Genomic DNA, 27,238 nt, shown 5'->3' on the forward strand with positions numbered 1-27,238 from the left:
AGTCCATGTAAGATTTGTGAAAATTTAAATAAGGGAACTCGATATCACCCTGAAGCAACGTGCTGGTTTAAAACAAAGGAGGATGATAAGATTAATAATAAAAATGAAGATTTACAAATTACACAGAAACAGTGCTTGAAGAATGAAAATAAAAATACGGTGAAAAAAATTTCTACAAAATATAAAATAAAATATACTCCAGAAAAGAAGAATTTCGAAGCAGATTGTGTGAGCAGGAATCCAGTATTAGAATCGAAGGAAAATGCAAATGAACAATTAAAAGTTGTAAATTTGGTTAAATTAGAAGATATTTTAAAAGATCAGAATAAAAATGAAGACATACAAATAACACAGAAACAGTGCTTGAAAAATGAAAATGAAAATAATGTAGAAAAAACTTCTACGAAAGATAAAATAAAATATACTCCAGGAAAGAAGAATTTAGAAGTAGATTGTGTAAGCAGGAATCCAGTATTAAAATCGAATGAAAATGCAGATGAACAATTAAAAGTTGTAAATTTGGTTAAATTAGAAGATATTTTAAAAGATCAGAATAAAAATGAAGACATACAAATAACACAGAAACAATGCTTGAAAAATGAAAATAAAAATAAAGTAGAAAAAACTTCTAAGAAAGATAAAATAAAATATTCTCCAGGAAAGAAGAATTTAGAAGTAGATTGTCTAAGCAGGAATCCAGTATTAAACTCGAATGAAAATGCAGATGAACAATTAAAAGTTGTAAATTTGGTTATATTAGAAGATACTTTAAGAGATCAGAATAAAAATGAAGGAATTCAAAAGAAAAAAACAAATGGATTGAAAAAAACTGTGTCTACTTTAAAAGGGTCAAGAAGAATAAAAAATACAAAAAAAATAAAGAAAAAAAAAAGAACGGAAAAAAAAGAAAGAAAGAAAAAAAACAAGAAAGAAAAAAAAGAAAGAAAAAAAAGAAGAAAAGAAAGAAGAAAGAAGGAAACAAAGAAAGAAAAAAAAAAAAAAACTTTATCATATCACTAAACTTATACCAGTCCCTTCTCTACAAGAAGATGATCCGGAGGACGAGTGAAAATTTTACTATGAATTTTCATCCCCAAGGGGGGAGATGTAATAAAATAACTAGGTACCTACCTATACATTTTATTAAGTACTTACAAAAAGTACCTACATAAAACAGTTCTACCACCAGATGCCGCATGCGTCGCTCAGGAGAAAACAAAAGACTTACGATAATATTATTGACTGTCAGAATCAGATAGATAGATAGATAGATAGATATAAAGTTATTATAAAGATAAATTAAGAATAAACTTTAATTACAAAGCAACACATTGTTTATTTTATTATTATACACCCACTTTACATATTATTTACACTTAATTTTCAAAAGGAAAATATTACCACGTTATATATATATATATATATATATATATATATATATATATATATATATATATTTATATATATAAATATATTTATAAATATATATTTACAACTTTTTTCAGTAAACAAAACATTTATTTTTAAATTCTTTCAGACTCTTTTCATTCTTCATACATTCATCATATATTTCAAACCCTAATACATTGAACAATTTTGTGACTCGATTTTTTTCAACAATGACAGTCTTTTTATATATTTTTTTTCTTATTTTATTATTTTATAAAAAAAAATATATATAAATAAAAAAGTTCAGAATTTAATATTAATGGGTATGTATGAGAAGATGCATGAATTTAGAGGCGGTGAAGATTATTTACAAAGACAGATTGATTTGGCATTCTATTCTCTTTGCCTACCTATTTGCAAAAGCGATATGATTGGTAGTCGGTTTGATTGTTTTACTAACTAATATTACCAATATAACACATATATTTCACGCCCCCCTCCCTGGAAATTGAACCCGGGACCTCCACAAAAACAGCAAAACTTTGATTTAAAAAGAAATAAAAGTTCCAACAAATTCAATTCAAATTAAATTCAAATTAAATTCAATTCAAATTATTTAAAGTTTGAAACAAAAAATGGTGGAAAATTAATGAGAATACTTTTAACGTTTTGATTAAAATGCATCTGTTCCTTCAATTCATAGCTAGTTGCTCAGTAATATTAAAAGTAAAACTTGAATCAAAAGAAAAGTTCTACTTGACTTTTAAATACCAAAATGCAATACCAAACAATTTCATCAGAAAAATATTTGTAACCAAATACTTAACAAAACCTTCCTAGAGATACATAAAAAATTGAAGACATTAAAATGCTTAAAAAAATTAAATAAATCATAAATAAAACCACCTTTTTGTCCGCCTCCGTAGTGTAATGGTCAGCACGCTCGGCTACCGTTCTGGAGGTCCCGGGTTCGATTCCCAAGGGGGGTAAAATAAATAAAAGTGATTTTTTCACTGTCATATTTATTCAATATTACCCTGGACTGGTACCTGAAGCGGAGGGCTGATCACCTTTCCTTCATGTGTTAAACGATCAAGATAACACTGCGTTTATATGACGCAGTGCCCTATGCACCATTGGGGTGCGGATAAGGGTTTATATTATATTTATAAATAAAACACATAATACGTATTAATCGAAGAAAAATAGAATACTCTTTTTTTATTTTTAAAAATAATATCATTATTTTTTGACATCTCAAGAATATGGAAGTCTGGGCATTTACGGGGCTACGACCGTCATATGCTAGTTTAAGTGATCACTTTACACAAGTGTAACATTCACCAATTCTACCCATGATTGACAATCACACTACTCAAATTCTTGGAACTTCTAAATATATTGATGTAACTGGATTAAAATACTTGACGAAAATAATGGAAAAAATAACTCCTAATTGGAGATAATCCAGATTTGTTAACAAGTATTTGGACACACTCGAAATGTTGTAAATAAATTAAATCACCCGCAAACATAAATAATAAATAAGAGTTGTGAGTCCCTCTCCAAGCACAAGAGTTTAGTCTCTTTATTGGAGAGAACAGGGTAATTAATTTTAACATTGTAAAGTAGAAATGTCTAGAAAATTAATTAAATTTAAAAAAAAATCTAACTGTTCGGCCAACCCCATGGTAGACGACTCCCGGGAAGACCACCAAAGAGATGGGCCGATAGCTGGGAATCGACGTCGCAGGATGCTAATCCCTCTTAAAAACAGGCCGCAAGGCCTATAATAAGAAGAAGAAGAAGAAAAAAATCTAGTAACTATATTAAATACATATTTCAAAAAAACTGAGTGGTTACAAAAACGGTAGAAAATTAATCCAATACTTTTTATGTTTTGAGTAAAATGTATTTGATAATTCGATTCATAGCTTGTTGCTACTAAATTTCAAAAGAAAAACAACGAAAAATGCTGTTTTCTCCTTTGCACCTTAAGCTCGACAGCGTACTTCCGTCCCTCTCTTTGACGATTTGAAGGAAAACCGACGAAAATGCTGCGTTTCACTCAGGTGCACGATTTCAATCTGTTTTCTCGCTCTTTCAGGGGTATAGAAAATATAACAGGAATATCAGGGAATGAAATGCCAGTAAGCGTAAAACCTTCAGAGAGGGCTAACGTTCACAAGGAAGAAAAAACACCCTTAAAACCTTCGTCACGTTTTCCCGGGGCTCAATATCAACAATATATAAAACTTTCAAAAACAACCGCCCCAAATGGTTCTCGAAAAATAACTAAAACCAACCCTCTATTTTTTTCTCTCGACGAAACACTCGTTTTGAAGAACATTATCAATACATCTAAGTTATTTAATTTTTAATCATCGTTTTTAAAATTTTATCAATGTCGATTGGCTTTAAAAATTTACAAAAAAATTGTGTCAAAAAACTTTTAACCTTTGAACTGTGACAATAAATTAAATTGTTAATATAAAATTTCGTCTTCCTTAAAATATCGTTAATTAAAGATATATATTTACAAAAAAATTCAAAGACTGGTCAGGAAAAGAACTCGAGATATAAGATTTCAAGAATTCAAACAGTGTTCAGTCAACTTCTTGTTGGGAGTATAGCTACACACAAAAAATGGTAAGTTATATCTAATTACTATGTATTTTTAATTAATTAATTTGATAATAAATATATAGCTTTGTTTTAAAATCACTAAAAACATTTTATTCATTAATTTTGTTCATTCAAATCCGCACCCCGATGGTGCATAGGGCACTGCATCATACAAACGCAATGTTATCTTGATCGTAAACACACGAAAAAAAGGTGATCAGCCGTCCGCTTCAGGTACCAGTCCAGGGTTATATGGAATAAATATTAGAGTGAAAAAATCACTTATATTTATTAGACCCCCCTGAGAATCGAGCCCGGGACCTCCAGAACGGTAGCCGAGCGTGCTGACCACTACACTACGGAGGCGGACAAACTTAATATGTAAACAAAATATTTTATTATTTATAATAAAATATCTATAGTGATTTTAAAACAAAAGTTGTATTTTATTAATAAAATTGAAAATCACAAAGTTATTGCTTCAAATATAAATTATTATTTTGTGAATTTTAAAATCAACATCAAATACTGCTTACTTCATTCAATATCTTCATCCAAATGGTGCAAAGGGCACTGTATCTCAGCAACAACTTAATCGTTAATCATATAAAGGCAGGGAGAGAGTGGAATATATTTTAAGGGATGCAAATGACGCAATAAAAGAGAACAGTATTTTTTTAACCATATCCGCTCCCTATGTGGAGCATACGAAGTCCACAAACTGTTTTTACACTTTTTTGTCGGCTGTCAGCTCCCTTGCTCAAATCAGTTCCGCGTCCCGAAGTTCAGACGAGAACTGCCGACGAATTGTCAGCAGTGGTCGTCCTGGGCGGCGCGAACCTGATGCCTTGTAAAAGAGGCAAGCTTGAAAGTAAAGTAAGACTACAGAATGAAGGAGATTATGATATGAGGGAAAGGAAACGGAGAAGGAACAGCAGCTAGGAAAACGAGAAAAGCATCAATGGCAAGAGCACTCAAGGTTGCATACCTGTACTTATACTAGCTAGTGTGACTTAGCACTAATAACAATAAAATTGTGTTTTGTGAATTTTTCAAATGAAATATTAAATCCACGTTTAAAATTTTAAAAATTCGTCTCTGACCCAATTTTTTCAAACGCATTATGAAATTTCAGCAAATGACCCAAAAAAATAATATGGATACCTACAAAAAGAGATTTTACGCGGTACGGATCTATGAAGCTGCAGTCGTATACGTGCTTCGCTTCCGAGAAGGAAAAATTACGCGTCTGACGCGCGTTACGCGTAACTTTCCGCGTCATTTTCCCGCTGAACAGCTGGCCGCGTATTTTTTTCTCATTTCAAACAGAAAATTATATGAAAATAGATTTATATATTAAACCAGCCTTTGACGGGTCTTAAGCCCTGCAAATAACCAGACTTCCAAATGCTTTCTTTTCATCTTTATTGAGATGTAAAAATATAAAATCATTATCGAAAACGGAATTAATTTGTTTTTTTTAAAAATAAATTAGAACAGTTGTGCATGTTTTCAGAATGCCCAAAAATACTATATCTCAGCAAAAGAGGCATATTTTTAACTTAATATTTACCCGCTACAGGGCAGAAAGTGTTGTTTTTGCATTTTGAAGAAAATGTAATGTTTAATATTTTTTTAAAATATATTAAATAATTTTCAAATGGAGAAAAAACCTTCAGGTTTTACCAAAAAAGATCTGTTGCACAGTAAAAAGTTCAATGAGTGGCTTGATATTTATTTTTAATACATTGTATTATATTTTTAAATTTTAAAAACGTTCTCCTGAAAATTAAGTTTTTTGATTTATGACGTTCTTGAAAGGAGTGAGCGATATACATATATCTGTCGCACAGTAAAAAGTTCAATGAGTTGCTTGATATTTATTTTTAATACATTGTATTATATTTTTAAACTTTAAAAATATTCTCCTGAAAAATCAAGTTTTTTGATTTATGAGTTCTTGAAAGGAGTGAGCGACATACATATATATACTGTTTAAAAGCATTTGCTCTCAAATTGCGTTTGTGAAATCGACCCAGATTACGAATAAAACATAAAATATCGAGAGGGATTTAGCGTTGAAAAGGTTAAGCGACCTTTCTGTGTTTGGAAGAGATGTTTATCTTACAAGGACTTAACCCGTTCACTACGTCAGTGGTCGCCAAACTCATTAGCCGTCAGAGCCAAATATCCACAATACAACGATTGAGGTTTCTTTTGTAAGACGTATTTCTAAAACTTAAAACTGAACTATCCAATTCAACATAGATGGGTATTCTAAACTCAAATCGCTCACTCCGTGCAACAACGTCATTTATCAAAAAACTTGATTTTTCAGGAGATCGTTTTTAAAGTTTAAGAATATAATAAAAAATATTAAAAATAACTATCAAGCCACTTATTAAACTTTTTACTGTGCAACAGATCTTTTTATGTGAAACCTGAAGGTTTTTTCTCCATTTGAAAAATATTTAGTATATTTTAAAAAATATATATACCTAACTAACTAACTAACTAACCATTACGCCGCTTCCCCGCAGGGGTAGGCAGAGAGAATCGAATGCCACACCACTCTGTCTTTGCAAACATTCTTTGCCTCTTCTACATTCATGCATCTCCTCATACATACCCGACGATTATTACGACTCCTGACCCGGCCGCTTTCTTTTTTTAAAATTTTTTTTTTGTAAATAAACCTTTTTCTTCAAAATGCAAAAACAACTCTTTCTGCCTTGTAGCGGGTAAATATTAAGTTTAAAATATGCCGCTTTTGCTGGGATATACTACCTTATCTAGGCATTCCGAAAACATGCACAACTGAATATTGACGGTTTTTTTGAATATGACGTTGTTGAAAGGAGTGAGCGATTTGTAGTATGTCATGAGATTAATGATATATCTAGGAGTCCTAAAGATTTGAGTAGTGTGGTTGTCAATCATGGGTAGAATGGTGAATGTTGCACGTGTGTAAAGCGATCACGTGAATATGTAGAACCGAAAAGCTTTTGGCGTTCTTATTATTGTATTGTATGACCAAACAAGTGTAAAAAGTGGTCGCTTAAGCCAGTCAAATGCCAGGTCGTAATCCTTGGAATGCTCGGACTTCCATCTTCTTTCACCTACAATCCATTCGCAAAATATCATAAAAAGGTATTCATATTTTCTCCAGGTCAAAGTAGACCACCGGTGTTGTAAATGAAGATCACATATCGCTCATTTGGTGTAAAAATGACGTAATTAAACTTTTAGAAATTTTACAAGATGCCATTCAGACGTTGTAGCAACAGAAATGGCGCCATTTCACTCAATTCTACAATGACACTCGCGCCATCTCGCAACATTTAACATCATCGATTCTGTCCTTGTTTCACCCTATGTAAAAAGTCTTTCTGCACGTTTTGACAAACTCGTATTCCGCTTGTTTAAAAAAGTGTAATTATTTAATTATTTAATTTATTTAAACTTCATGTATAGAAAAGAAATAAGTACCTTGGCGGGCTTATTGCTAAAAAGCAATATCTTACAACCAATCAAAAACAAACTATTGATATTGATCAAAATGTTTGATACCATATATAGCTGTTTGCAATCAGAGGGTAGATAATAAATCAGAGGGTAGGTATAAAATTATAAATAAATAAATTGAAATTGAACATTAAAAAAAATATACGTCATGTTGTACCAAATGAGCGATGTCTTTCACGAACACTTCCATATCAGCACAGGCTGTCGGCAGTCACATTAGTGACACAACTCAGTCACATTTGTGACTGAGCACCACTCGATAGCACAATGAGCCACGCGCAGCTTGCGAGCCACAGTTTGACGTCCACTGGATTTGGGGAAGGATGAAGGATCAAAGGATTTGGAAGGTGTAACAATATGTTCTCCCTTTTGCCGAATCTACTAAATTAAAACAAGCAATTTTTAAATATATTTTTTAATACAGTTATATATCCCATCATCAACATGAAGAATAATATAGAAGTCTAAGTATTTACAATGCTTAGACTTCTATACAATGCCTGCATTGCTCCTGTTCTCTTATACGGCTGTGAAACATGGCACCTTACAAGGGCCGGTTAATAGGTGTTTGCGGAGAATCTTAGGCGTGCGGTGGTTTGACTTTGTGAGGAATGAAGAGATAAGGCGTAGGACGCAGCAGATCTTGGTCACAACTGTCGTCAAGAAAAGGCGATTCAGTTGGCTTGGCCATGTACTCCGCATGCCTCCTGAGAGCCTTAATCAAGCTTGCCTCTTTTACAAGGCATCAGGTTCGCGCCGCCCAGGACGACCACTGCTGACAATTCGTCGGCAGCTCTCGTCAGAACTTCGGGACGCGGATCTGACTTGGGAGGATGCAAGGGAGCTGGCAGCCGACAGAAAAGCCTGGAGACAGTTTGTGGACTCCATATGCTCCACCTAGGGAGCGGATATGGTTATTATTATAAGTATTTACAGGGCTTGTGACCTCTCATAGGCTGGTTAAGTGGTGACTTTATATACGTGCAACATTCACCAATTTTTCCCATGAGTGACAAACACACAATCAAATCATGGAAACTTCTAGATATATTAATCAATCTCTGGGTATATTGATTTATATTTATGTAACCAACATTTTTAGTGTGTCTAAATACTTGTTCACAAATCCGGATTTTCTCCAATTATAGGAGTTAGTTTAAAATAATTTTCGACATCTCAACAATGAATATATGAATTGATGAAATGTAAAAAAATAATATGAAAAATAATTCCTATAATTGGAGATAATCCAGATTTGTGAACAAGTGTTTGGACACACTTCAAATGTTGCAAACAATTAAATGACTTAATTGGATTTGCACTAATAATGAAATGACTAAATTGGACTTGCACCACTAATTAAATGACTAAATTAGACTTGCACTCGTAATTAACTAACTAAATTGGACTTGCACTCACAATTATATGACTAAATTGGACTTGCACCACTAATTAAATGACTAAATCGGGCTTGCACTCATAATTGAATGACTAAATTGGGCTTGCACCACTAATTAAATGACTAAATTGGACTTGCACTCATAATCAATTAACTAAATTGGACTTGCACTCATAATTAAATGACTAAATTGGACTTATAACAAAATCATAATAAAATGACTGACTTATAATGAAATGACTGAATCTGGCTCTCACTCATAATTAAATAACCAAATTGGAATTGCACTAATAATTAAATAACCAAATTGAGCTTGCACTAATAATTAAATGACTAAACCGGGCTTGCACTAATAATTAAATGACTTAATCGGACTTTCACTAATAATTAACTGACTAAATTGGTCTGCACTCATAATTATTTGATTAAATTGGACTTGCACTTATAATTCAATGACTAAATTAGACTTGCACTTATAATTAAATGACTAAATTGGACTTTCACTATTAATTAAATGACTAAATTAGACTTACACTCATAATTAACTGACTAAATTGGACTTGAAATTATCTATAATGGGCTCTATAAAGCTGGTTTATGCCAGCTATGACGGTCGTCAGCCCCGTAAATGCCCATACTTCAATATTCTTCTTCATCTTTGATGAGATGTCAAAAAATAATATGAAAATAACTCCTGTAATTAGAGGTAATCCAGATTTTGTGAACAAGTATTTGGACACACTCAAAATGTTGGTCATAATTAAATTACTAAATTGACTTTGCGCGCTTCAGTAAAAGTTCGGTATAGTTCGAGAATACACACCCCGATTACAGTCAGAGAAATCTGCCAAGCGAGTAGGAATTGGTGAAGCAAACATCAGAAGATATGAGATCTAGCAGAGTAATATTGCTCCAAGTTCCCGGCTTAATCGTGACTCCTCGGATATCGACATCTTCCACACAAATGTGACGGGGCTTAGAGGGAAATCCCCTAACTACACACAGATATAGGGTGTCGCGACAAGAACGTCGGATTTAGCTGAATAATAAAGTGTATAACATACTTTGGAAAATATTGGTAGAGAAAGTATGCGCTTGACTAACAGTTTTGGCGAAAATTGCACAAATATAGACTATAATACATATCTTGAATATCTTACACAGTAAATAAATGCCAAAGGCAGCAGAAAACTTAAAAAATTGCACAAATATATACTTTTATAAATAACTTGAATAATATTTCACATAGAAAGTGACAAAGATAGCAGAAAACTTAGAATATTGTACAAATACGTTCTTAAATAATTATCTTGAATATCTTACACAGTGAATATCAAAGGTAGCAGAAAACTTAGAAAATTGTGCAAATGCGTTCTAAAATAATTATATTGAATATCTTACACAGTAAATGTCAAAGATAGCATAAAACTTTAAAAATTGCACAAATATATACTTTTATAAAGACTTGATGAATATTTTACTTATTAAGTGTCAAAGATATCAGAAAACTTAGAAAATTGTGCAAATGCGTTCTAAAATAATTATATTGAATATCTTACACAGTAAATGTCAAAGATAGTAGAAAACTTTAAAAAATTGCACAAATATATACTTTTATAAAGACTTGATGAATATTTTACTTATTAAGTGTCAACGATAGCAGAAAACTTAGAAAATTGTGCAAATGCGTTCTAAAATAATTATATTGAATATCTTACACAATAAATGTCAAAGATAGTAGAAAACTTTAAAAAATGCACAAATATATACTTTTAAAAAATAACTTGATGAATATTTTACTTAGTAAGTGTCAAAGATAGAAGATAGAATATTGTACAAATACGTTCTATAATAAATATATGACACAGCAAAAAATTAAAGAAAAATTGCACAAATATGTTCTATAATAAATATAAAATGATAAAATGATAAAAGTAAATGTCAAATATAGTATCAAACATTGAAAATTTTGCAAATACGTTCATAACAATTAACTCGATGAATATCTTACGCAGAAAGTGTTAAAGATATCACGGAAGATAGAAGAATACAAAAATACGTACTGCAAGTGTAATAAATATTACTTGATGAATACTTAGTATAATGTCAAAGACACCAGAAAGCTTTGAAAATTGCATAAATATTTACTATAATAAATATTACTTAATAATTATCTTACTAAGTAAGGGTCAAAGATAAAAATTGGTAAATACGTACCATAATAAATAATTTGATAAATATCTTACGTAGTAAGTGTCAAAGATACCAGAATGCTTTGAATATTGCGTAAATATTAAGTATAATAAATATTACTTAATGAATATCTTACTAAACAAGGGTCAAAGATACACTACACATTAAAAATTGCTAAATACGTACCATAATAGATAATTTGATAAATTTCTTACGAGTAAGTGTCAAAGATACCAGAAAACGTTGAAAATTACACAAATACGTACTATAAAAAACAACTTAGTAAATATCTTAAAAAACAACTTAGTAAATATCTCTTCAATGTTGAAAGATGGCATTAATCGTTGGAAACTGCAGAAAACGCACTATAATAAATAATTTGATGAATATCTTACTAGAAAATTGCATAAATATAACTAACCAAATAACCATCACGTCGCTTCCTCGCAGGAGTAGGCAGAGAGAATCGAACGCCACACCACTCTGTCTTTGCAAACATTCTTAGCCTCTTCCAAATTCATGCATCTCCTCATACGTACCCGACGATTTTATTAGACGTTATTACTTATTTAGACGTTATACCGATTCCTGACCCGGTGGCTTTCAAGTATTTGACATACTTGACTGTGCCAAGTTTTCATCGGTCTTCCTCTGCTTCTTTTTCCAACTACAATGCCTCATAAAGTTGTTCAACCGTTCTTTCCTCACTCAAACGTTCCACGTCCCTCACTCCTTTCAAGAACGTCATAAATCAAAAATCGTCAATTTTCAGTTGTGCATGTTTTCAGAATGCCCGGAAAATGTACCATATCCCAGCAAAAGAGGCATATTTTGAACTTAATATTTACCCGCTACAAGGCAAAAAGTGTTATTTTTGCATTTTGTAGAAAAGGTATTGTTTTATTATTTTTTTAAAGATACTAAATATTTTTCAGATGGAGAAAAAAACCTTCAGGTTTCACCTAAATAGATCTGCTGCACAGTAAAAAGTTCAATAAGTGGCTTGATGTTTATTTTTAATACATTGTATTATATTTTTAAACTTTAAAAACGTTCTCCTGAAAAAGCAATTTTTTTGACTAATGACGTTCTTGAAAGGATTGAGCGACATGTCAAAACCATCTCAACACACACCTTTCTTAATTTTATATTGTATAAATATATACTATGATAAATACGAGTATTCATAAATGATTCTTTGTAAGTGTCATACACAAGAAAAAGGAAAGCTGATCGAGTTGCAATAATATATGGTAGAATTTCATCCCTCTGAATTTCCTGATCATTGTCGCATTCATTTCCCGTGTTGAAATTTCAGTCGCGCTTTCAAATCTTTCCTCATTTCGTTTTGCTTCCGGTCTCAAACAGTCCGCGCCATATGAAACTCGTAATATGCAAATGGAAATGCAAAATGCGGCTGTAATTGCTGAAACCATTTGCGGTCTGCATTTCCAGCCCTAAATAATTATCTGCTCTCATAAGCTAATGGCGCTTCGTTTTAGTAATAGCGAAGTGCAAAACCGAATAGATTGTGTATTTACGCATTTGTTACGGTGAATTCGTTAACTAATTTTAAGTTTGAAAATGACGCTGAATGCATCGAAACACGTGTCACAGTAGATTTTAAGAAAAAGTGGTATTTACTAAGTAAAGCATGGATAGATTTTACCACAAAGTGACTGCCGAATCAATTAATGGAATTTTAATTTGACGCGGGCGATATTAAATCGCATCAAAAGAAAGATGACGGAAAATATACGATAATATTTTTGTAAAACGATGACACATATTGCTCACTTCTTTCAAGAATGTCATAAATCAAAAATCGTCAATTTTCAGTTGTGTTCACGTCAATTCTTTCCATGTTTGCTTTGCTGTGAATCACATAACGCTCAATCCTTTCAACAACGTCATATTTAAAAAAACTTGATTTTTCAGGAGATCGTTTTTATAGTTTTAAAATGTAATAAAATGTATTAAAAATAAATATCAAGCCATCTACTGAACTTTTTACTGTGCAACAGATCTTTTAAGGTAAAACCTGAAGAGTTTTTCTCCATTTGAAAAATATTCAGTATATTTAAAAAAACAATAAAACAATACCTTTTCTTCAAAACGCAAAAACAACACCTTTTGCCATGTAGCGGGTAAAAATTAGGTTAAAAATATACCGCTTTTGCTGGGATTTAGTACATTTTTTGGGCATTCCGAAAACATGCACAACTGAAAATTGACGATTTTTTTATAAATGACGTTGTTGAAAGGAGTGAGCGATATGTGCACACCACTGTAAGGTTTCTGAAACGCGCAAATATGTGCGCGCCGTAAACAATGAGTTTGAACAACATGGACTGATTGTCGTGTTACTTTAGTGGTTTTATGAAGCCTTTGATAATAGCCCAGTGACTTTATGGAGGGTTCGAGTGTAATAGCCCAGTATACTATTTTTAGTACTATGGGCTATTACAGTATTATTGTAGTAACGGTAATCAAAAATGCTGTAAAAAAACGAAAAATAAATAAATCATGCATTCATTGATTTGGCGTTTAATTTGTAGAACTCCATTTTAATTTATGCATTAATTTTTAAATCAAACACAGATTTTTTTAGTCTACTAAGTTGTATTTTATTAACAAAAACACATAAAAATTAATACTGTGACAATTGTTCCGAAGGGTACGTACCTACATCCCCCATTAGCTACTGTTGTCTCTAATAAATTATTGCTGCACATGTCAAAAGTGTCACATAGAATTGTATAGCTACATAAGGACCGTCAGTCCATTTGATCTCTACATTCGTATGAAAATGCCATAACTAGGCGAAACAATTGTCACAATTTAAAATTTTTATGTGTTTTTGTAAGTAAAATACAACTTAGTAGACTCAAAAAATCTGTGTTTGATTTAAAAATTGATACGTAAATCATTTATACCTATATTGAAGGTCCTTCAACAGCAGGAGCGTTCCTTAAAGACAAAATAAAAAGTACACGCATTCGTGGAATCCTGGCTGTAACAAACATCGAAAAACCGCAGGTCTTCCTCTGGATGTTTTTCGAGGAAGATCCATGGAGATAGCCTGGTTCACAATATAATCAGGTTCTCTACGTCCTATGTGCCCATACCATCTCAGTTGCCTTTCCTCTACCTTACGATTGATGCCTGTTACACAAAGGCTTCCAGGAATGCGTGGGCTCTTTATTTTGTCTCTAAGGGACACTCCAGCTGACCATCTAAGTATTCTCATTTCAGCAGTTTCTAGTTGCCTAGAGTATGTGTTATACAACGTCCAGCATTCGGAACCACAGAAGAGTAGTATGTATATATGAACATACTTTTAGGGAAACGCGTACCAAGTTTTAGCTGCTGAGACATGTATAATATATTGTAGATATAAATGATAAAAAGTATTATTTTTTGACATTTCATCAAAGATGAAGAAGAATATGGACGTCTGGGCATTTGCATTTACATTTTGATTTTATTTTCTTCCATATTCTTCTTCATCTTTGATGAGATGTCAAAAAATAATATTTTTCTATTATTTTTGAAAATACATATATTTAAACATATATATATTTGAAAATAACTCCTGTAATTGGAGATAATCAAGATTTTGTGAACACTTGTTACAAATACTTATTTGTACACACTCAAAATGTTGTAGATAAAAAAGTATTTGACATAATCCAGTGCAAACAATTATAAATCAACATTTTGAGTGTGTCCAAATACTTGTTCACAAAATCTGGATTATCTCCAATTACAAGAGTTATTTTCATATTATTTTTTGACATCTCATCAAAGATGAAGAAGAATATGGAAGTCTGGGCATTTACGGGGCTGACGACCGTCATAGGCTGGTTTAAGTGATCACTTTACACACGTGTAATATTCACCAATTCTACCCATCATTGACAACCACACTACTCAAATTCTTGGAAGTTCTATATACGAAACCAGTTTAGAAACCTTGTTCTTGAATCACTAGAACTTCACTAGAGACATCTATTGGTGAGATGTAAAGAAGCTTTTTTATTAAGCAGAAACTCTTATATTAGTATGTGAGATCCGAATCCTGGATTATAATCACACACATGAGAAACGCCAGAAAATACCATTTTCATTTTTATTATTAAGCTTATAATTTGACCAGATAATTTATTTACAACATTTTGAGTGTGTCCAAATACTTGTTCACAAAATCTGGATTATCTCCAATTACAGGAGTTATTTTCATATTATTTTTGACATCTCATCAAATAAAAATGAGTTTCTGCTTAATAAAAAAGCTTCTTTACATCTCACCAATAGATGTCTCTAGTGAAGTTCTAGTGATTCAAGAACAAGGTTTCTAAACTGGTTCATATATATAGAACTTCCAAGAATTTGAGTAGTGTGGTTGTCAATGATGGGTAGAATTGGTGAATGTTACACGTGTGTAAAGTGATCACTAAAACCAGCCTATGACGGTCGTCAGCCCTGTAAATGCCCAGACTTACGTATTCTTCTTCATCTTTGATGAGATGTCAAAAAATAATTATAAATCATTAGTACCCGTTAATACTTAACTACATTTTGTGATTTTAATAACTAAATTTCAAACCCCAAAGAGGGGATTTCAAATTCCCACGTAACGTCGCTCTGACGTAAACAGACATTACTTTCGCCGTCCTGTGTGGGCGTCGAGTCTCCCCGTCCCACTCGCGCCAACGCAGCGCGGCACTGGCCGTCCCGCTCCCCCCACGCGATCCAGGCCCGGCCGAAAGTTCGTTCGGTTATTTATTAATGTTTCTCTAAATAAATACGCAGAGCCATCGGACGCGTGGCCTGTTTGGCTAAGCGTAGGCAATTTCAGCTATTAAAACAAAAAGTTTTTCATTTATAATGAGCTTCGGGGAAAACACGCCTCATATAAAAATGTGTTGAATAATATCTTCTTTATCTCTTTCAAACCCTTGACTGTGCGTCCTATGCGTCCTTCTCTGCGTCCTACGCGCCCATACCACCTCAATTGCCTTTCCTCTACATTAATATTAATGTCCGTTATTATCTACTATTGTAGTCTATCTAACTGCTGGTGTTAAATTATTCATTATATTTTTCTACTTCTTCCTTAAATCACTTAAACCAGCCTATAACTGTCGTCAGCCCCGTAATGCCCAGACTTCCATTTTCTTCTTCATCTTTGATGAGATGTCAAAAAATAACAAATTAATGCTTTAAATAGTAAAAATAATTTTATTTTTCTTTAAATGGATAAAAAAAAATTATATGTGTTTATGGTAAAAGAATTTTGTACGTGTCTTTTAAAACATGCGTTGAAAGAATAGTAATATTTAGTTAAAGAAACTTTTTTAAAAATAAATGTTATAAAAAGATATTTATCTTTTACTTACCGACCTACCACCAAATAAATGCTTTAAATATAAAAAAAAGACTAATTAACCATCACGCAGCTTCCCCGGAGGAGTAGGCAGAGAGAATAGAAAGCCACACCACTCTGTCTTTGCAAACATTCTTAGCCTCTTCCACATGCATGCATCTCCTCATACATACCCGCCGATTGTTTCGACTCCTAACCTGACCACATTCAAGTATTTGGCATACTTGATCATGCCAAGTTTTTCTCGATCTTCCTCTGCTCCTTTTTCCAATCAAATTTACCTCATAAATTTGTTTTATAGTTCTTTCCTCACTCATTCAAAATATTATAATTTTTATTTAAGTGGATAATCTAATTTTTTATATATGTTTATGGTAAACGAATTTTGTACGTGCCTTTTAAAACATGCGTTGAAAGATTAGCAATATTTATTTAAAGAAAGTTTTTCTAACAGAGAAGTTCTAAGAATATATTTATCTTTTACTTTTTCGAATCACGTTGTCCTCAATCCAATTGTCGAGAGAAGTTTTTATCCCGGAAGAGCAAAAAGGTTTCTTTAGAATCGGGATCCACTTTCCAGAAGTTTATTTCTGGAAGTATTGGATTCGAGAAATTCCAGCAATTGTCATGTAAAAATATCCTGGAAACTTTTCCGTCGGAGCATTGGAAATTTTCAGTAGTGTTGATGCCGTTTTCTTCACTCCTGGTGTATAACTTGGCGAAAGCTTTTGTTTTGCATACGTCATAGTCGAAACTCTTGGGAACTTTCAGTTTAAGATAAATATAAAGAAAGTAAAGGTAGTACCTTGTTTTACGCCAGCGTACCATTCCGAAAGAAACCGGCGTAAAATGAACACAAATATGATTGACGATATTAGTTGGGTTCCGTGTCGAAATTCAAAGAAAAATCTAACATGTTTATTAAATACATAGCATAAATAATATTTATATATAATATAAAATAATATAATATATTCAAAATAAAATGTTAATTTTTTTTAACATATAATGTTTAAGTTATTTATAGGACTCCATAATTTATATTTAAAATATTAAAATCAAACACTGATGTTTTGGGTCTACTTAGTTGTATATTTAATTTTAAAAAAACATTACTAGTTAAATAGTAGCTTCTATACGTTTAAGAGAAATATTGTTGGTGTCTATTTGACTATTTCATTAAGAAAATTTCTATTATTTGATAAAAACATTTAATGTAAGTTTATTGTATAGTTATACTTTTATGTAAATGACAGTTTATTTTTTATTTTTAGATAACTGTAAATGGATTTTTTTTATTTTTTATTTTACCATATTATGTAATTTTTGTATATATTCTGTTGGTTTTCCAATAAAAAAAATTGTAAAAAAAATATTAAAAAAATTATAACATGATACTATCGACAACCAAAAAGTATAAAACAGTCCCTCTCCAAGCACAAGAGCTCAGATTCCTTTTTGGAGAGGCTCAGCACAGCTAAAATTATAAGACTGTATTAAAGAAAAATGTATAGAAAATGTTAACAAAATTTTGAGTGTGTCCAAATACGTGTTCACAAATCTGGATTATCTCCAATTAAAGGAGTTATTTTTCAAATTATTTTTTGACATCTCAATAAAGATGAAGAAGATAATGGAAGTCTGGGCATTTACGGGGCTTACGACCGTCAAAATATGAAATGTATATTTTCTGGTGTTTCTCATGTATGTGATTTTGCACCTGTACCCAGGTACCCAGGATTCTCTGTACCCAGGATTCGGACCTCAGATACAAATATAAGAGTTTCTGCTCAATAAAGCTGCTTTATCTCACTAATAGATGTCTCTCGTGAAAATTATAGAAATTGTATTAAATTGTGTATTTTTTTTACTTAATTGAATAAATTAATATTTAAAAAAAACTGTAGTTAACGCGAAGGAAATAGAAAAAAAGTTACTTGGGGGAAATGAATGTTGCAAACGAAACTGTGCCTAAAATGTTGTGTTTTTTTATTCAAATTTATTGTATTTGGGCGCTATTAATGTGGCTTTAAACTCATTAAGCGAGAAAATGTATGCAAATCGTTTAATTTAAAAACTTAACGCCATTAGGCAGTCGTTTCCCGCCTCTACCCAGCGTTTTATGTCGTTTTTCTTAATTTCGTTTTCAAACAATCGCGGCGTGAAATTAAAACATTACACCTAATTACATCAGCGATCACAAATAACGTTAAGTCATAAAAAAACACTTTTAATTTTTGATTTGGAGTTTAATTTGTAAAACTCCATAATTTACAATTTTGAATATAAAAATAAAACACTGATTTTTAGAGTCTACTAAACTGTCCGCCTCCGTGGTGTAATGGTCAGCGCGTTTAGCTACCGTGCTGGAGGTCCCGGGTTCGATTCCCAGGGGGGGAGGTGAAAATATATATTAGTGAATTAACACTGTAATATTTATTTAATATTACCCTGGACTGGTTCCTGAAGCGCAAGAGTTATCACCTTGCCTTCAAGATATCAATCAAGACATGATCAACATATCACTGCGTCCATTTGATGCAGTGCCCTATGCACCATTAGGTGCGGATAAGGGTTATAAAAAAATTAAAAAAAAATGTATATTTAATTAACATAAACAAAATAAGAAAATATGACTTATCACTACACATACATCTTTCCATAAAGTATTTTTTCAGATTCAGATGTCAGGCACCTGGTTAATTTGGGAAAAGGCAACATATTTTTAGAACCGTACTCCAAATTTAGTAGTGTTTATCGGCTCAACATGTATTTTGTTATTATGTCCTCATGTATTATGGATTATGAATTTCTCTGTTAAAAATCGGTCTTGTGTTGCTGTGAGTCGTTTTAAACATTATTTGAAGCATTGTATTTGTAATCTCATAAGTTGGCAGAATGTCAAAAGGTATTATGTTAGTGCTGAAATAAATGTCTTTTACATGAGTGGTGTACGGTAGACGAAATATATTTCTAATAGCTCTATTTTGTATACAACATTTTGAGTGTGTCCAAATACTTGTTCACAAAATCTGGATTATATCCAATTACAGGAGTTATTTTCATATTATTTTTTGACATCTCATCAAAGATGAAGAAGAATATGGAAGTCTGGGCATATACGGGGCTTACGACCGTCATAGGCTGGTTTAAGTGATCACTTTACACACGTGTAACATTCACCAATTCTACCCATTATTGACAACCACACTACTCAAATTCTTGGAAGTTCTATATATATATGAACCAATTTAGAAACCTTGTTCATGAATCACTAGAACTTCACTAGAGACATCTATTGGTGAGATATATAGAACTTCCAAGAATTTGAGTAGTGTGGTTGTCAATAATGGGTAGAATTGGTGAATGTTACACGTGTGTAAAGTGATCACTTAAACCAGCCTATGACGGTCGTAAGCCCCGTAAATGCCCAGACTTCCATATTCTTCTTCATCTTTGATGAGATGTCAAAAAATCTATTTTGTATAACTTGTATTTCGGAAATTCTCTTCTTTGTTGTGAAACCCCAGATACAGCAAAGGTATAACAGGTGGGAATGTATCATGGCAAAATAGATTGATCGAAGCATCGATAAAGAGAGAGTACCCTGCAATCGATATAATACTGTTATCGGGACAATTTTACTTTTAAAAATACTAAATACGTACCATAATAAATAGTTTCATAAATTTATTACGAAGTAAGTGTCAAAGATACCAGAAAACTACACAAATACGTACTATGATAAACGGCTGAATGAATCGTAGTCATACAGGAGAAAGTGACCAAGTGCATTTTGTACAAAAACGTAATCATTGACTATGATATCTTACTAGCCTTAATATTGCCCTGAAAAAAATCACAAAGGATTTTAAACATGGAAGTATAATTTATAAACTTGTTAAAAATGACAAACTGCATAGATATCTATTTTCTTGCCAAGCAAAAGTGACTTAAACGGCCCTCCTGAACATTTTACGTTTTGTTAGTTGGTCACTTTCTCCTGTACGACTACGAAATATCGCATTTAAAAGATAGATACTAGTGCAGTTTTCAATGTTGAATGACAGCATTAAACGTTGAAAATTGCAGAAAAACGCACTTTATTATAGTAATAATTTGATGAATGTCTTACTAGAAAATTGCATAAATATAACTAACTAACTAACCATCACGTCGCTTCCTCGCAGGGGTAGGCAGAGAGAATCGAACGCCACACCACTCTGTCTTTGCAAACATTCTTCACCTTTTCCACATTAATGCATCTCCTCATACATACCCGACGATTATTACGACTCCTGACGGGGCCGCTTTCAAGTATTTGGCATACTTGATTGTGCCAGGTTTTCCTCGGTCTTCCTCTGCGTCTTTTTCCAACTACATTCGCCTCATAAATTTGTTCAACCGTTCTTTCCTCACTCACACGTTCTACATCGCTCACTCCTTTCAAGAACGTCATAAATCAAAAATCGTCAATTTTCAGTTGTGTATGTTTTCGGAATGCCCAGAAAATATACTATATCCCAGCAAAATCGGCATATTTTTAACTTAATATTTACCCGCTACAGGGCAGAGAGTGTTGTTTTTGCATTTTGTAGAAAAGGTATTGTTTAATTATTTTTTCAAAATAGATTGATCGGAGCATCGATAAAGAGAGAGTACCCTGCAATCGATATAATACTCCTGTTATCGGGACAATTTTACTTTAAACATAATTAATGTGTTCCAACCATAAGAGCTGAGAGTCTACTACTAAACCTTAATATTTCGTCACATTCTTTTGCTACGAAATATTTAGGTTTATAATCATGGCAAAATATATCGCTCACTCCTTTCAAGAACGTCATAAATCAAAAATCGTCAATTTTCAGTTGTGCATGTTTTCGGAATGCCCAGAAAATGTACTAAATCCCAGCAAAAGAGGCACATTTTAAACTTAATTTTTACCCGCTACAGGGCAGACAGTGTTGTTTTTGCGTTTTGAAGAAAAGATATTGTTTAATTATTTTTTTAAATTAACTTAATATTTTTCAAATGGAGAAAAAACCTTCAGGTTTTACTTAAAAAGATCTGTTGCACAGAAAAAAGGTCAGTAAGAGGATAGTATTTATTTTTAATACATTGTTTTATATTTTTAAACATTAAAAACGTTCTCCTGAAAAATCTAGTTTTTTTTATTTATGACGTTCTTGAAAGGAGTGCGCGATATATAAACACACGTTTTCCTCAGAATCACATTCATATGTTGAAACTTAGTTATAAACAAGATTTATCTGACGTTAATTATTATTCAGCCGACTAAACATGCCAGTAAAATGAGAATTAATCCAGAAGGATTTCCGTACTTGTATAATTTCCCGGTGGGACTCGCCCCATAGATTCGAGATAATTGTCTATTACGTATTAAGGCAGTGTCCAACCATCCGAACGGAACCATATTGAGTCCACTTCGGAAAGCAGCCTGCAGCTTAGTAATATTATCAATTTGTGCACTGTGTATTGCAGGGATTGCCAACCTTTTCCAATAATAATATATATATATATATATATATATATATATATATATATATATATATATATATATATATATATATATATATATATATATATATATATATATATATATATATATATATATATATATATATATATATATACATATATATATATTTATATATATACATATATATATTTATAAATATATATATATATATATATATATATATATATATATATATATATATATATATATATATATATATATATATATATATATACATATATATATTTATAAATATATATATATATATATATATATATATATATATATATATATATATATATATATATATATATATATATATATACATATATATACATGTTAATCTTTAAGAAAATTTTAAAAGAAAATAAAAATACTATTATACCATTTATAAAAAAAACAATGAACTTTGAGTGTAAGTCCCTCTCCAAGCACAAATGCTCTGTCTCTTTTTTGGAGAAGCACAGTGAAACTAAAATTATAATATTATTTTTTTACATCTCATCAAAGATGAAGAAGAATATGGAAGTCTGGGCATTTACGGGGCTGACGACCGTCAAAGGCTGGTTTAAGTGATCACTTTACACACGTGTAACATTCACCAATTCTACCGATAATTGACAACCACACTACTCAAATTCTTGGAAGTTCTATATATATGAACCAATTTAGAAACCTTGGTATTGAATCACTAGAACTTCACTAGAGACATCTATTGGTGAGATGTAAAGAAGCTTTTTACTAAGCAGAAACTCTTGTATGAGAGTATGTGAGGTAGAAATCCTGGATATCAATCACACACATGAGAAACGCCAGAAAATACCATTTTCATTTTTATTATTTAAGCTTATAATTTGACCAGATAATTTATTTACAACATTTTGAACACTCAAAATGTTGTAAAATTATAAGTTTGCCATATCGCTCACTCCTTTCAAGTTCAAGAACGTCAAAAATAAAAAAAATCGTAAATTTTTAGTTGTGCATGTTTTCGGAATGAAGATGGAAGTATATGTAGCTTTTTTTAGAATATATATTCACTTTAATTTTTTCTCATCATTTGCGTGCCATCGGTTCGCAATCCCTGGTATATTGGAAATATAATACCCTGCTGATCAAATTTCTTTATCAATTTTTATTTTTAAAATATCATCTGATATTCAATACGTTTATTTAGGCCATTGATTGAAAAATTCATTTACACACTTATTGGATTCAGATACTTGATTGAATTTTCAGAGAAAAAAAAAAATTTTTGATCAAATTTATTTATTTCTTATTGGAACACCAACAGAATATTAACAAATAATAACAAAAAAACAAACCCCCATAAAAAAAATACTTGAAAAATAGTAAAAATAGGTTTTCACTAAAAAGTAAAAAAAAACTGTATCAAATAAATGAAACAAATTGATATTGAACAAGTTTTCACTCCAAATTGACGATTTATTTTATTGTATTTTATGAAAAAGTTTGGATTTTTAAAAACATATTCAAGTAGTACTAGAAGTTTCGAAAATCATGTCTGAAAACTTCAGTAGGTACACATCGCGCACTCAGACTTTTGACCATTTTCACGAGAGGTGGTATACATCGCTCATTCCTTTCAAGAACGTCATAAATAAAAAATCGTTAATTTTTAGTTGTGCATGTTTTCGGAATGCCCAGAAAAATGTACTATATTTCAGCAAAAGCGGCATATTTTTAGCTTAATATTTATCCGCTACAGGGCAGAATGTGTTGTTTTTGCTTATTGAAGAATAGGTATTGTTTAATTATTTTTTTAAAATATATTAAATATTTTACAAATGGAGAAAAAATATTCAAGAAGGAGCGTTATAGGGTAGAAATGTTTTAAAATTATATTTTAATTTATAATAACACATTTCAGCGATTTCCGCTGATCAAAATGTAAAAATAAAATTAGTAACATTAATTTTTATATAAAATGTTAAAATCAAACTATGATTTTTCGAGTCTACTAAGTTGTATTTTATGGTTAAAAAACACATAAAAAATTAATTTTGCGACAATTGTTTCGCCTGGTTATGGCATTTTCAAACGAGAATGAAGACATTCGTTAGGCGAAATAATTGTCACAAAATTTATATATATATTTTTTTAAACCCTTATCCGCACCCAATAGTGCATAGGGCACTGCGTCATATAAACGCAGTGTTATCTTGATCATTTACACATGAAGGAAAGGTGATCAGCCCTCCGCTTCAGGTACCAGTCCAGGGTAATATTGAATAAATATTACAGTGAAAAAATCACTTATATTTATTTGACCCCCCCTGGGAATCGAACCCGGGACCTCCGGAACGGTAGCCGAGCGTGCTGACCATTACACTACGAAGGCGGACATTTATATTTAGTGTTTTTTAATATAAAAAAAAAACATCCTAGTAGATTAAAAAATATAATAGAAACAAAAATCCACTCATTGATCTATGAACCTTTTACATAATTAGCAATATATATTTTAAATGCAATTCTTATCATGAAAAAGAACCATTGGGTGCGGAAGGAAAAATCATATAAAATTTGAATAAAATCTCGGTTTGGTATACGGTAAATTATAATATTATTTGAGAATAATGCTTCATATCCCTCTATCTTTTCCTAAACTCTTTCTAGAGAGCGGTAGTTATGGAAATCTCTCTAGCCAGATCGTACCTTGTTTAAAATTCATAGCGGGAATACATTATTTCATAAAATATTCAATCCACCGTATGGCGCTGAGATTTAGAAGTAATTTATCATTCAGTAAAGCCATCGCATGGGAGGGTTACTATTTACGTGACGGATACTGTACAAGGGTTGGCGTGCATGATAAAAACAAAACGATTATGTATAATAAAGATATGATAAAGGTTTTTCACTACAGATTGGACGTTTTACTAACCAAAATGGATGTCATATAATATTTTATAAAAAAAGATACCAAACCGATTTTTAACAAAGAAATTCATAATCATAATACATGAGGACATAACAAAATACACGTGGAGCAGATAAACACTACTTAATTTGGAGTAAGATCCTTAAAATATATTGCTAACTAACTAACTAACCATCACGCCGCTTCCCCGCAGGGGTAGGCAGAGAGAATCGAACGCCAAACCACTCGGTCTTTGCAAACATTCTTTGCCTCTTCTACATTCATGCATCTCCTCATACATACCCGACGATTATTACGACTCCTGACCCGGCCGCTTTCAAGTATTTGACATACCTGATTGTGCCAAGTTTTCCTCGGTCGTCCTCTGCTTCTTTTTCCAACTACATTCGCCTCATAAATTTGTTTAACCGTTCTTTCTTCACTCATACGCTCCACATGTCCAAACCATCTCAACACACCTTTCTTAATTTTATCGATAATGCTTATCTCAGCCTTACATTCTTTCCTTATTTCATCATTCGAACATCTATCAAACATCGTTTTGCCACACATTCGTCTGAGCGATCGCATTTCAACTGCATATATTGCCAATACACAAATTAACCAGCTGCCTTACATATATAAATTAAAACCCATTCGGGGATTCAAAATAAATGATCAAAGAAGGTACTTTATGGAAAGATATAAATGTAGTGATAAGTCATATTTTCTTATTTTGTTTTTACCTTATGTTTTTTAAATTTTCTCATTTGTTATATTTTCAATTTTTTTATATTTTCTCATTTGTTTATTTTAAATATGCTTCTTACCTTATGTTTTTCTCATTTATTTCTTTTAAATATGATTCTTATGCCTGTTTATTATACCTGTTTATTGTTTTTTTTTATATTTTGCCATGTATTAATATTAGTTTTGGTTATTTAAAAAATATATATTTTTGTTACTTTATTATTTGTGTTCCAGTCTGTTAACTTTAATCCCAAGTCCCAAAATAAGAAATAGAAATTACTCATCGGGAATATTATATGTATATATATGTATATGTATATATATATATATATATATATATATATATATATATATATATATATATATATATATATATATATATATATATATATATATATATATCGTAGTCATACAGAAGAAAGTGACCAAGTGCATTTTTTTTAAAAACCATGATCATTAACTATTTGATATCTTACTAGCTTAATATTGCCCTGAAAACATCCCAAAGGATTTCAAACTTGAAAGTATAATTTATTGACTTGGTAAAAATGACTAACTGCATTGATGTTTATTTTCTTGCCAAGCAAAGGTGACTTAAATGGCCCTCCTGAACATTTTACGTTTTGGTAGTTGGTCGCTTTCTCCTGTACGACTACGATATATATATATATATATATATATATATATATATATATATATATATATATATATATATATATATATATATATATATATGTATATATATATATATATATATATATATATATATATATATATATATATATATATATATATATATATATAATATATATATATATATATATATATATATATATATATATATATATATATATATATATATATATATATATATATATATATATATATATATATTTATTTATTTTTTTATTTTATTTTTTTTATATATATATATGACTTATGTATGTAATATTTTTTAAATAAATAAATAAAAAAATGATAAATAAATAAAAAAAAACCATTGAGATAGAGGCAACAAACAGCGGACAGTTATTATTGCAAAACATTAGGAACAGTTATTATTGCACAACATTAGGAATGAGGATGGGACATTGCTGTACTAGATTACCTTGCGAAGATTGGTGTCTTTGACTCCCCCATTTGCGAATTTCGTTTAGAAGAAGAAGAACTTAACCATATATTCTTTGTTTGCCCAATAAATGACCAAATGCCAACATTTTTTAAAATTTCCCCCTCCCTACAAATATCCAACTCATCCTAGCGAGCAGGAACTCAATTAGATACGATCTTTTAGTTATTTTTTTTTAATTCAGCAGATTCATTTTATGGTTTAATAATAAGTTTATCATAATTTGTAATTAAATTATATTATTTGATTAACTTGACATTGGGAAAAGTAAAATATTAAATATCCAACGCCGTTATTTATTTTTTAAAATGTGTTTTTTCTTAATATAAACTTTCATAATTTTTATAATTTTATAATTTTGTTTTATAATTTTATAATCAATTTTCTTTGTTCTGTGTTGTAATGCTTGTATT

The 27,238-nt window shown here is 31.0% G+C and overlaps 1 protein-coding gene and 1 long non-coding RNA gene across 2 annotated transcripts in view; one reads left to right on the forward strand and one right to left on the reverse strand.

The window, feature by feature from the left end:
- LOC148306978 (uncharacterized) overlaps nucleotides 1-27,238 on the reverse strand; it is a 166,553-nt gene that overhangs the window by 43,230 nt on the left and 96,085 nt on the right. The gene's annotated exons all lie outside the window — the stretch shown is intronic.
- The window catches only part of LOC148306979 (uncharacterized), a 110,265-nt gene continuing 86,568 nt past the window's right edge, over nucleotides 3,542-27,238 (forward strand). Inside the window, exon 1 of the mRNA XM_088264147.1 lies at nucleotides 3,542-4,038. Coding sequence (XP_088120273.1) covers nucleotides 4,036-4,038 — 3 coding nt within the window. The 5' untranslated portion in view covers nucleotides 3,542-4,035. The remainder of the gene's footprint in view (nucleotides 4,039-27,238) is intronic.

The sequence above is a fragment of the Brachycentrus maculatus genome, unplaced genomic scaffold (genome assembly GCF_059751285.1).
Source record: "Brachycentrus maculatus isolate JH-2025_06_01 unplaced genomic scaffold, ASM5975128v1 h1tg000216l, whole genome shotgun sequence".
Taxonomy (NCBI): domain Eukaryota; kingdom Metazoa; phylum Arthropoda; class Insecta; order Trichoptera; family Brachycentridae; genus Brachycentrus; species Brachycentrus maculatus.